The sequence below is a fragment of the Harpia harpyja genome, chromosome 14 (assembly GCF_026419915.1).
Source record: "Harpia harpyja isolate bHarHar1 chromosome 14, bHarHar1 primary haplotype, whole genome shotgun sequence".
Lineage (NCBI taxonomy): Eukaryota > Metazoa > Chordata > Aves > Accipitriformes > Accipitridae > Harpia > Harpia harpyja.
In genome coordinates, this window is record NC_068953.1 from 25,284,810 (window position 1) to 25,297,133 (window position 12,324).

The 12,324-nt window shown below is 42.1% G+C and overlaps 1 protein-coding gene across 1 annotated transcript; it reads right to left on the reverse strand.

The window, feature by feature from the left end:
* Positions 1-2,712: 2,712 nt before the first annotated feature.
* MESD (mesoderm development LRP chaperone) lies at positions 2,713-11,789 on the reverse strand. Its single transcript, XM_052806982.1, has 3 exons — positions 11,566-11,789; positions 6,960-7,192; positions 2,713-6,221 (listed from the first exon to the last, which is right to left on the reverse strand). The coding sequence occupies exons 1-3, from the start codon at positions 11,728-11,730 to the stop codon at positions 5,957-5,959; spliced, it is 663 nt and encodes a 220-aa protein (XP_052662942.1). The 5' UTR covers positions 11,731-11,789; the 3' UTR covers positions 2,713-5,956.
* Between the last annotated feature and the right edge of the window lie 535 nt (positions 11,790-12,324).

Below are 12,324 nucleotides of genomic sequence, written 5' to 3' on the forward strand. Positions count from 1 at the left end.
TAAGCAATGATCACATGAATACACATATTAAACCTTTATTTTATTTGTTTATTGACTCAGCAAGTGCTCAGCCATGATTTTTTTTCAATACAACCTTGTGATGCAATTATTCGTGTATAACTCAGCCTTCCTCACTACAAGGAAGACTCTACATAAGTTACAGCAAGATCCAGGTTACTTCAGTAAACAGCTGCTTCTCATTGCTAATGGCCTTGCACCTTGCAAGCAAATGTGGGGGCCTTGCTGGTCACCTCTTTCCAAAGCACACAGAACCCTGCTGACATGTAACGCTGCCATCAACAAAGGCACCTGAACTGATTTAAATATTAACAATTTCATGAGTGCTTAATGCTCTGGCCAGTGCTTTCCACAGAATTAGTGGGCATGTCACCAACAGAGAAGTCCAGCCTATTTTCAGACACTACTGAAAATTATCTTTAAAAGCAGTAGATGTTATAGGCAGTAAAGATGGCCCAACAGTTTTTTTGGAGGCACCACTAAATTACAAAAGGAAAAAAAAAAAAAAAAAAAGGTTTTGGTTATAAGCCTCATGGAATAGAGCCTTCTAGTCCCTATTCTGTAAAAAATTAGGGTTTCTTCTGTCCAACTGCAACAGAGCAGAGGCACAGTAATTCTGGAACAAGAAAGAAAATAACTTTCTGTTTCTGAGAAGTGTCAAAAAGTAACACAATCCTTCCCCATTTTATTCCATGTTCAGGCCCAGGACGTTGCCAATAGGATTATTATTACAGCCTCAGGAGGCACTGAGCCACATGAACATTAGAAACCCTGACACAGGTCACCCCTGTGCTGCTGTTTTGGAGCCAGGGTATCCGCAGGCATCCTAATGGGATGAATTACAGCACTTCACAAGGCGGGAAGACTCTGCCATCACGTAGTGAGAGGTACAAGGGATCAGCGGGAGGGCCTCTGGCACGAGGACCATCCTCCTCTTAAGAGGCTGCATAGCAAGACCATGCGCTGCAGGAACACGTATTTGCTGGCCTTTGCCAGCAAGACTGGGAAGAGGGTGAAACTCCTTTAACTGTCCAGTTTCTCTCTCCCAAGATACTAATGTCTATATAATAATGAAAAAAATAAAATCCCCAATTTTTTGAGAAATTCTTTATTACAATTATTGCTGTTAGTTTAAATGATGATGAACAGATCTGCCTTTGATAATACAGAAATCCAGAACCCAGCTAACACCAGTATCGACAGTGAAAATACTGGTCTATTAAGTAGCATCAGACGGGAAAGAAACAAAGCATTTCCCAGCTGTCTTTGGATAAAGGCTGGCATGCCGAATAACGCTTGATTGTAATGTGTTACATCGACCTTTTAAGTACTAATCAGAAAATACACTGCACAGACATCTTCTGCGTGCGTCCAACCCCCTCACACTACCTGACTTCTCTACTGGAGGAGAAAAAACACCACCACCAAAAAACTCAAGTGGAGTGTTTTGCCTTCATGAATCCAAGCAGCTCTAACCTTCCTGGCAATTTGGCATTACCTGAAATCAGTGGGGTTTGTCCCTGTTAAAATGGCACAGTATGAAAGACAGAAAATAGTGATATGCAAAAATAGCTCATTTTATCCCAGAGCAAGAATTATCAAATAAAAGTGTATCAACAGACATAGTAGGATAGCAATCTTAAGAATGAGAAACATGAGAGTACCAATGAAACAGGCATTTCTAAAAAACTGGGACATCCCCATTATTCAGGCACAGGCTCTTTGAATTTCTATAAACGTCCAATGCTATTAAAAAAAAAAAAACCCTCTAGAAAAGGCAAACACTGTTACTCCTTGAATAGAAAAGAAAACGAGACATAGATAAAGAGTGGAAATAATTTCCAAGCCTTACTACAAACCCCATGAGAACAGTGGCCAAATATCAAACAAAAGTAGGCTGTTCCGTATCTTAACAAAACGGTATTTTAATTTACGATTTCCTTTTTGCGAGAAAATTTAAAGAATTCAGAAACAGTGACAGGAATGTAGAGTCTTTTTGAAGTCAAGGCTGACCTGACTGTTCAGAGAAGAGAAATGCTTTGACCACTCAAGATCAGAAATCCTGTTGTAGTTTGTGTCATAACAGACTTAAAAGATAGATTTAAAAAACAGGTACTTCACCTAGTAATAAGCGCGGCAACACAGCTGAAGAGAAACTAAGAGAAGCTGCAAAAGAAATGGGAACCACAAACTTCCCTGCTAGCAAACGATGCATACAAAGAGAAAGACTGTGCAGCAAACAGAGATAAGACTGGTAATATAGGCGTGGTATTATAGGAAACTTTATTGTACCATCATGTACAAATCTTAGTAATGTAATAATGATGGCACCTGCAATTCTCATCTTTTTTAAATGAACACGGATGCTGCTTGCATCTCTTAATTAGTAAGATTTAGTAGTTGGTGAGGCTGTTTTGTCATAAATTCAACCGCCAGCATTCATTCACTTAACTGCACATAGTACTTCTCTTGGGTCTTCTGGGCCCTGGTTCTAGCAATTTAAATGTCAAATTTCCTACTTATTTTGTTGATGAAGTTAAGCCCTCAAGAACAGGGGATGCACTTGTACTCTCCTAGATGGGAATCTAAATTGAATTTTTTTTTTCAGTAGAACAGATAAGGCACAATGTATACATTAGGATTATCTTAAAAAAAAAAAACCAAACCAAAAAACCCCACACAAACCCACCAAAATATTTGTTCCAGTATTTTATTACATAAAAAATTGATTGTCCATTGAAAATTTGTCACATAGTGCAACCACATCTCATGTAGTATCATTGACAAAGTGTTTTTTCTGAGGACACCTGGGTTAAAAATATAATGGCAACTTAGAAAACTTACTTATGGCACTAGAACAGAGAAACCACTAAGCTGAGTGGAGAAATACAGCAGACGTTTAGCTGTCAGGAAAGCAGATGATTTTCCACATACCTCTGTTTAGTACTGAAAAAATAAGGAAATAATAAGAGCTATAATCGCCACTTGTTGAAATTAGTTTTAAAGGCTCTATCTGAATTGCCTGTATGTAGAGCCAAAAATCTGCTACTGGAAGCCTGATGAGACTCAAATTCAAAATCCAACATCTGCTGCGGTACTTATAGAACATTAATGACCTTAAGTAACTTTTTGAAGATCTTTTTTTATATATACATATATATATAAAAAAGTGGTATGGTGTTTGGGCCTCTTACATCATTACCAAATAACATCTGCTTTTGCAACGCTGTACCAGGACAAGTGCTAGGGTCTCAAAGACTTATTGGTTTTAAAAGAGAACATAAGTTGTTTTGGAGTAGAGTTATGAACTGTGACACCAAAGACTGGCTGGTAAAGAAGTTCCTGCCAGACTGCCACGTTATAGTTACTAGCCTATTTAATTATTTTTTGAGTGTAAAGCATGAAAAAGGGAGAAGAACAGTGGAAGATAGAAAAGCTATTTGAAGGCAGTGTTTTGTATTTTATATCAAAAGCAGCCCTCAGGTCATTACTCCTATTAAAAACCTAAAAAAACTCCAAACACTTTAAAATTCAAATAAGTTATGTGGCACAAAACATGCCTGCATTTGGCACAGGCAACTTAATGACTCAAAACAACCAAACAAAACCCGCAGTCAATTGGCTGGCTGAATTTCAACAAAGCCGTCCCCCCTCCTTTTAACTATAAAGGGAAAAGACCCAAGCTACTATAAATGTAGATTTATGAATGACTAAAACAAGTATCTATTCTCAAAAGCCGGGCTATAGCTACAGTGTAGTAATTGTTTCTCCTCCTTGGCTAATTTGCTTTTGTATTATTTGTATACTGTTTCGCATTGCTTAATTATTTAGCTCAGGAAGAACCCAATTTGATCAAAAAAGAAATCATGTTTATGTTTTATAACATTAGGAAAACTACAGAAACTGCATTGCCACGTTTCTCATCATAATCTGAATTGTCATCTCTATACCATAGACTTAAGTTGTAAAACAAAAAAACACATTAATATTTCATATTTATAGTGTCATCTGACCTCTGTTCATCTCTTGAGATGAAAAGCAATATTCTTTACAAAAAAAGGGGAGGTACAAACCCAGAACACTTGACAAAATGATAAATTAGTTCTAGACAAGAAATGGACTGCACATCTCTCCTTAATGCAATGCGATATCCAAGTATCTACAGAGACTCTTCTCAACTCCGCTACACGTTTGGGTTAATAGTAGAATATAGAAGTAATACAGTTAAACCTGAAGAAACACATGATTTTCACTTTTCCACTCAGACAAACAGGCACAGACCTGTTTAATGAAGTGTGGCTGGAAAGGTTTCTTTAATCCTAAATTTATACAAATATAATTAAAATTAAATAAACTGATCACCTGGAACCTTCATCAACATCATTTAGTCCTCATGTACAGAAGCCAAAGACAAGTTAGTCTGTCTCCTGAATACCTAACTAAACACATAATTATTTAAAAGGTTTTTACTACTCAGTGAGACAGTAAGTTTAGCAACATCTTTTATTTTAGAACAAGCACTCAGTAAGTCACAGCTTCCCACTTTTGATACTGAAGTATTCCACAAGATCAACCATTATGGTTCAGTTGGGACCTTTTATCCAAAACACTTGGATTTTAGCACCTTAAATAAAGAGTCAAAGTAACATCTTAGTAGTAACGAATGAAGACAGTTAATGCTGTGCTCATCCCCTGGAAAATGATGTGGACCATACATACTAGGTGCATTTAGTCCTTAACAGATAGTAAGGCAGAAGGGAAACAATTCTAAGCAATGGATTTAACTGAATACAATCTGAATAATAACAAAACCTTCCCAGTTATACAAAGTCTTTCAAAGAGAAATCACGTTTGCTCCCATACATCAGACTTCATAGTATTTAAATCAAATGTTCATTTACAATCAACCATGTCAGTCAGGAATCCGTACCCAAAAAACCCCCCCCCCAAACATGATCTGGTTATTAAACATCAGTGATAGGTCTAACTCAAAGTTTAACTGTGTACTGTAACTAGTGCTTTTTCAGCGATTTAAACAAAACCTTAAACCAGTAAAATGAATTCATTTCAGAGTTAAAGCTACTTCTTCTAGCTCACTGTCTAGATAACAGGGCATACATAACATTCGCTTCCACAGGCACAGTTCTTTGGCAGCAACAGCAATCTGAATGGCATGAATCTGAGTTTTCCTTTCACCCCCGCACTGCTCACACAGGTGTTATAATTCATTAACATCCCATCATCACTTCTGATGGGTACAGAACCTCCTTTCTGCACTGATTTGGAGTGCATTAGCCGAGTATGTGCCTTAGCTTCTTCCACCATGCTTCTAAGAACTTCTGTGGATTTCTGGGGACATATAGAATCAGTTTTGTTTATTTTATAAAGAAACAGGCAGTCTAACCAGACACATCCTGAACGCCGTAATTTTAGGCATCTTTGGCCACTGTAACACTATTCTTTGCAATTTTAGGCAGTTTTGCCAACTGAGTCTAGCAAACTGGCTTCCAAGAGAATCTTTTAGCACTGTACTCTGCTATCTAACAGCATCTATGAATCAACAACCAACTTGCATACCCAAGATGGATGCAGCTACTACAGATGAACATCGGTGTATTGAGACTGTATTTCTTCTTTTCCACTTAAATTAAGCTTGTGATGTTAGACACACAGATTTGTATGTTTATTTTAAACAACAACCAAAGCATAAAAAATTACAAACTAAAGCAGTCAATCGCTGGTATTAAACATTACCTTTCCTGTAACTAAACAAATGGCCAATATTAATAAGTAAACTGTTGTATTTCAACATAGAAGTCTTTTAACCTCAGTAATCTCTGCTTCCTTCCTTCCCCCCCAGTAAAGCCAGGAATTGTATGGAAAATTAGTTTCCCTCCAAGGAACAGCAGAGCAGCATTCAGTCTGGTTAACGCGTCTGTCATAGATCCTCTCTCTGTTTGGTTGCTCGGTTGTCCTCTTTGATGCTATTAGATTTCTTGTCTGCATCTTTTTTCTTCTTTGCTTTTTCAGGTTTTGTTTTGTTTTTCACTTTCTCATTTTCTTCTGCTCCTTTGCCAGGATAAACCTGACCTTCCAGAGTAACATCCGCACACCTTTCTTGGTTTATCAGAAAGTCTTTGATCTCCCAGGCATAACCACCATCACGTAACATAAAGATGGCACGATTTGAGCCAACGATAAACCTAGAGGAAAGATATGTATTTTTTCAGTTAGCTCTATGCCCTTCAAGCACTACAACATTTTGCTTAATTCGGATCACCTCCACGACTGAAGCATACATTTAAGAGCAAGAAGCTGGTCTTGCTGTTGCCTGGGGATGGGGACAAGAGAACAATTTTCTAGCACGTGTAAGAATAAAACATATTAAGTTTACAAATAACCAAGGAGGAGTAAGAATACGAAGAAAACTGAAGAACTAATTCGGTGGTACATAAAATCCACTAATGGGCATTAAATTTGCTTTATACACTTACTGCAACCCTTCTCAGCCTCAATACAAGAGCACAACATTCCTCTGTTTCAAAATGATCCTCTCTAAGAGAAAAATCACATTTTTTAGCCAGGGGAACAAAAAGCCTTTTGTGGTGACAAGTCTTCCAAGTGTCATGTTTTCCATCAAGCACATAAAGGCAAACTACTGCAGCTAAAACTGATAAATAGCTGAAACGTAATGAGATAAAAAAGAAACTAGGCTATATATACATCACGCGTAAGTGTTAAAAAGATTTGTGCACCACACCAGAATTTTTGTAGCGTGACTTAAAACAAATCGGCATATAAACTGATACAGAAACGAAGAAATAGTGACGGACGATGGAGGTGGGGAAGGGCACAGGATGAACAGTTGAAAAGATTTTAATGAAGAAAGAAACAAGGGTTCTGTAAAAGCAAGAACTTTATCCTTGCATACAACAGCTTACCTTTGCACGTCATAGTTTGCATTGAAGAGACTGCCCTGCCACAAGCTAGTAATTTCTTCAGTCTCCTTTTCTGTGGGATTTCCCGACACTGTGACAAACATCATCAAAGTCTTCCCCTTTTTCGTCAGCTTCAGGATACTTTCAGGCTTGCCTGGATCAATTTTTGAGAAATCTATTGGTGCTGGAGGCCTCTTGTGTTCGGGAAGATCCCCTTCTTCAATGTCGTCATCTTTCTATTTTGAAAAGGAAAAGGAGGCTTTAAGCGCAACTGTTCCACAAAGCTGTTCTTTTTTGAAATTTCCCATTGTTTAGAGAACAACTGCTTTGCTAAAGAGAAGTATTTTTTAGTTTAATGATGGAGATTCTCAAACCAAAAGAAATAGTGAAGTTTGCTTCAGGATACTTCACCAAGAGTGCTCTTTCCATTTAAAACTTTCCACTTCAAAATGATGCACATTTTTGTACTGACAGATAGAATCTCATTTTACCATGTGCTGAGAAATCTTTCAGTCTTAAGGCTAATTCAATACAACTCCACCTAAGTATTTCATAAAAGAATATGTTTTTTCTTCACAGTTTCACAGACACTTATTAAGTATACGAGATGAACTGAGAAAGTTGTACTAATAAGCCTCATACACACATAAATAAAAGTGTTCATCTGCATATTGCTTTCAGAGGTCAAAACTCCCTTCTGGGAATCATGCAAACACTTGATAATTTAATTTTCCTTACTTTGTGTCTTTAAACAAATAGAACCACAAGAATTCAGAATTTCAATGCTCATGCCACAGGAAAGAAAAAATCTTTTGATGCCTCTGCTCAGGTTGACAGGCATTTAAGTATTTGGAAAGGCAGAATTCAAACGGCTGCCCCTTAAAACGGCTCACGACAGAGAGGAGTGCATATAGTGACAACTTACACAGAGCCAGAACTTGATTTCTTAAACAGTATTTGTATCATAGAATTAAAAAGTAAAAAAAAGAACAGAAAAACCCAGAAATCTTATACTGGCATCCACCCAAGCACTACTAAATCAGCAGGAATTCAGGAAGATATTTTAGGTGGTGTTTTGCCTTCAAGCACTTAGTGAAAATACGCATCACTTCATTAGGACCATGAACTGTAGCAGCATTTAAAGATATTCCCTTCAGCAGCCTCAAAGGTCAGAAGCTGAGCTTGATTTTTAGATCTAAGTACGCATTACCTTCTCATCTCTGCACATACACATATGCAAACTCAACACTGTCCTCTTACAACATCCCACTACAGGAAGCATCCCATACCGTTTAAAGGTTAAGGTTTCATACAAGTGATCCATGTTCTCTTCCCATATCGTTTATGTAGTTTGTTGTCTCTCTGACAAGACAGTTTAAAATTTAGTTACCACAGAATAAAAGTTGTAGAAGCCTTAGATTTTATCCTTTCTTTCCTTACTAATAACGTGTCTGTTTCAATTTTGCAAGTCTGAAGCATGCTTTCAAGTAGTTCACATGCCTTTGCAAATTCCATATTAAGTGAATTGGGAGCAAAGGAGAGCCCCAGGAAAGTCCCACTGCCCTCACTAAGTGGGAACAATACTTATCTTAGAGGAAGCTGAAAAATGCTCATATTGGTAAAGTACAGTGAAAATACAAAATCTTACATGACTGACTGAAAAACACTCTTCAGAGGTAAAAGCAAATCAATCCTAATTTTAGATCAGTTTGGCTAGTGCAAAACCACTTATTTCACAGTTTTGAAAGGGAAAGGCAGAAACAAATATTTCCAAATACTCCTTACACAACACAGAAATTGACTTTGGATTCAGTGACAACATGACCTACTAACATATATTACCTATTTTCCCCTTAACTATTCAACTAAATGCTCACAAAGCTGTATTGTTACAGTTTGAATAGAAATATAAGCAGCAGTCGAAAGCTCGCCTACACAACACTTCTTTTCTTGATCCTGTACAAACTATCATGCAGTTTTGTATTTATAAACCATCTACAAAGTAAACGACTGGAAGAAGTATAAGCTTTTGCTTTGAAATGTGTAGCAGATTCATTCATTTAAACATTAACATGAGGCTTCAGAGGGAAAGCATTACATAGATACAGTAATATATACAGCAATACAAAGATACAGCTATATATTCCTTCTCCTCCCCTCTGCTCCCATTCTCATGCATTTCTCATCAATGCCCTGGATTTTTATTTTTAAAAATATTAGCAACATATTTCACCTAATTCCTCAGTCTATTCATTGATCTTAGCTCAGAGTCAAGCCTGAGAAACCCTGAGCTTATAATAATAACGAACTAGTTTAAGAATATGACATTTCAGTAACAGAAAGACCTCCGGACCAGATTCTCAGTTCTGTTTCGAGCTTCTCTGGACTCAAGGCTGCTGGAGAGTCCCTTTCCATGAGGGGAAATCCCTAGGTGGCTTCCTTCAAGCTCTAGTTGTGCAACTGAGCTGCTGAAGCAACCTCTATCTCCTTTCCCCGTTCCCCATGCTCATTTTCCACTAGATCACTCTCCCAGTTCACCAGGCAGTCATGCACATGGTTGCGCCAGCACAGTGCAAGGGGCAGCACAAGAGCCTGAACAGAGAGGTGGCTGCTCCTTTTGGGAAGGCTGCTGCAGCCACAGCCTCAGCCTTGCCAGGCTTGTGGCTGAACCCAAGGATGTTATAGACACCATCCTCCAATGCTTTTAGACTAATTGCCAGGGAAATAAAAAATATTAGGAGTCATCTCACTCACTTGAAAGCAATGACACTTGATTCTGTACAGATCTATGCCCTGTGCCCCTCGCTCCCGAACATTAATTCCTGCTCTTATCCAAATTCATAATGGCCCCTTTGTTTCTCATCCCACCCCATCAAGTCCACTCATGCCTTTTCTCCTCCTCTATCCTCCAGCCACCACCCCCTCGAGTCTTTCACGTTCCTTATGTGTCCTCACTACCATCAGGCAAAATGCCACACAGCTGACCATCAGAAGCTGCCATACAGAAGACCAAACAACCGTTAATTGTTGAGCCCCTGCTTCAGTAACTTTTTTCTTCTAGGGCTCTGGCTGTATGTGCATTTCCTCAGTGGCAATGCCAACCCAAGCAGCCAACTCCCCAGCTGCTCAGCCACATCTGCATGCAACACAGCTACAAGCATTTGTGCAGCACATGGAGAACTGGATCAGAGACCTGCTCCAGCTAAAGAGGAAAAACCCTGAACAGCCTCCTGACCCTGCCTGCCACATGGCTGGAACAGAATACACAGCCGAAGAATCACGACAGCATTAACTTGAGTCTCCCTTTCATCCAGGCATCCAATTCAAAAACTCAGAGATGCTCACCTTTTAAGATTTTTCCTACAGTGCCCAGTTTGGTTGAAGTTGGCCAATATTATCATTTAAGCCTTGATTTTTTAGCAGCTGGGACTACCTGGTCCTTGGCTGATACCACTAACAGAAAGGTGAACTTTGAGCTTTTTACATAATTTTATTTAAAATTTTAACTCAATTTTCTAAGAATCTCCCTTACTAAAGGGAGATACACAGCAACAGTCCATGGGATGCACAAGTCCACAAACCTGCCAACCAGGTCCAAGGCAGACATCCTTACTTCTCACAGAAGTTACTTTACCTACATTACATGTACAAAACCTACTTCTCCACCTTGACTAAGAGCTGTAACTGGTGTTACAGGAGACAAAAGTTTTCACTCTATTATTTCCTCCAGTTTTTGTGCAAAACATTCTGGGGAACAGCCTCATGGGACAGAATAACACACTGATGAGTGCTCTGGCATTTATCAGAAGATGATGGAAGACAAAAATAGCGAAAAGAACTGAACGGTGGCATGACAACCACATGGAGAAAAGAGTGATGGGGAACTGTCAAAGAAAGTTAAGGCAGCAGGATGAAGGGAGACAAGAGAGAGCTGGAATTAGAAGCCGCCATTCAAACGAGGAGTGGCAAGGAAGGAAACACCAAACCAAAAAACCAACTACATAGTACTCTGTAAACGTGAATCGAGTATTTCTCCCGGTATCCGCCCTTTGGTCACAAAACATATATCCCTTTATACCCCAAAAGAGCAGGCATTTACGTCAAACCAGGCTGTTGGCATGCATCGACGGCATGTGTTTGGGGCTCAGGCGCTGCGAGGAGGGAAGGGGGCAGCAGGGCGAGCTGTGGGCACCCGGGGAGAGGGCAGTTCTCCAGGAGCCCCTTCCGTGCCCGCTCGCCCCGATTTTGCAACCCCCCACCCCCCCACACACACAGAGGAACCCGGAGCCTCAGAGGAAGGAAACCGGCGCCTGCCACCCTAACGCCACCAGGCTTCGGGGATCCCTCCCTCCCGCCCATTCCAGGCCAGGGCCCCAGCTAGGCCCGGGGGAAGGACAGCCGGGCCGCGGGCGCCAAACCTCCCACCTTCCCCCGGCGGAGGCGCCGCGGGGCCGGGCAGAGCGGCCGCCCGCCCGCCGAGCGGCCGGCAGGGTTGCTCCGCGCCGGCAGCGCGGCCCGCCCGCTCCCCGCGCCGGCGGCAAACGCCGGGTCCCCTCTGCGGGCTCCGGGAGGCGCAGCCCCGCCGCGGGTCCCCGGCCCCTCCCCGCACCTCCCACTGCTCCAGCAGCCGAGCCATGTCCGCGTCGTTGTAGTCCCGAATGTCCTTCTTCTTGGCCGGCCCCGCTCGCCGCTTCCCCTCCGGCTCGCCGGCCCCGGCCGCCGCGCACAGCCACAGCGCCAGGCCCAGCAGGGCCCAGCCGGCGGCCGCCGCCATCTTCTCCCGGACCTCGCCGCCGCGGGAAGGCGGCCCCGGCCGCCTCAAGGGGCGGGGGCAGCGGCGGCTCGGGCCGGGGAGGAGGAGGAGCTGGTCGGGGAGAATGGGCGAGAGGGCCGCGGCAGAGGCGGCGGGGCGGGCTGGGCGTCACGGGGTGCTGGGACTCGAGCGAGGGGGTGGGGGCGACAGCCGCCTTTTGGGCCAGTGGGCGGCTGCCGCGGGCGGGGCGGGTGGGGGTGCTGCTCCCCGAGGCGTGCCCGAGCGCCGCGGGGGGAGGATGGCGAGCACCCTCCTCCTCCTCCTCCTCCTCCTCCTCCACCGCGATGTCGCAGCCCGGCGTGCGAGGCGCTGTCCCGGCACAATGGGCCGTTTCAGGAGGCTCCCGCCCAGCCCCGGCCTGCTGCGGTCGGGGGCCGCTCTGGGTGTAGTCCCTGCAGGTCTTGGCCCAGAGGATTGACTGAAAGGTGGACATTGTCGGGTTTTTTAAAAAAAGAAACGCATGATGGACCAGCTCCTGGAATATAAGCTATGGGATTCCTTTTTGTTGCTTTTTTTTTGAAAGCGGGATGACCAAGTATCTGTGTTCACTAATGG

Bases quoted from the DNA above. Each gene is read 5' to 3' on its own strand.
- MESD (XM_052806982.1), bottom strand. From the start codon at position 11,730: ATGGCGGCGGCCGCCGGCTGGGCCCTGCTGGGCCTGGCGCTGTGGCTG. The intron at 7,193-11,565 runs GTGCGGGGAGGG...TTTTCAAAATAG, and splicing joins GGCTGCTGGAGCAGTGGGAG to AAAGATGACGACATTGAAGA. The intron at 6,222-6,959 runs GTAAGCTGTTGT...TCTTTCCTCTAG, and splicing joins GCAAACTATGACGTGCAAAG to GTTTATCGTTGGCTCAAATC.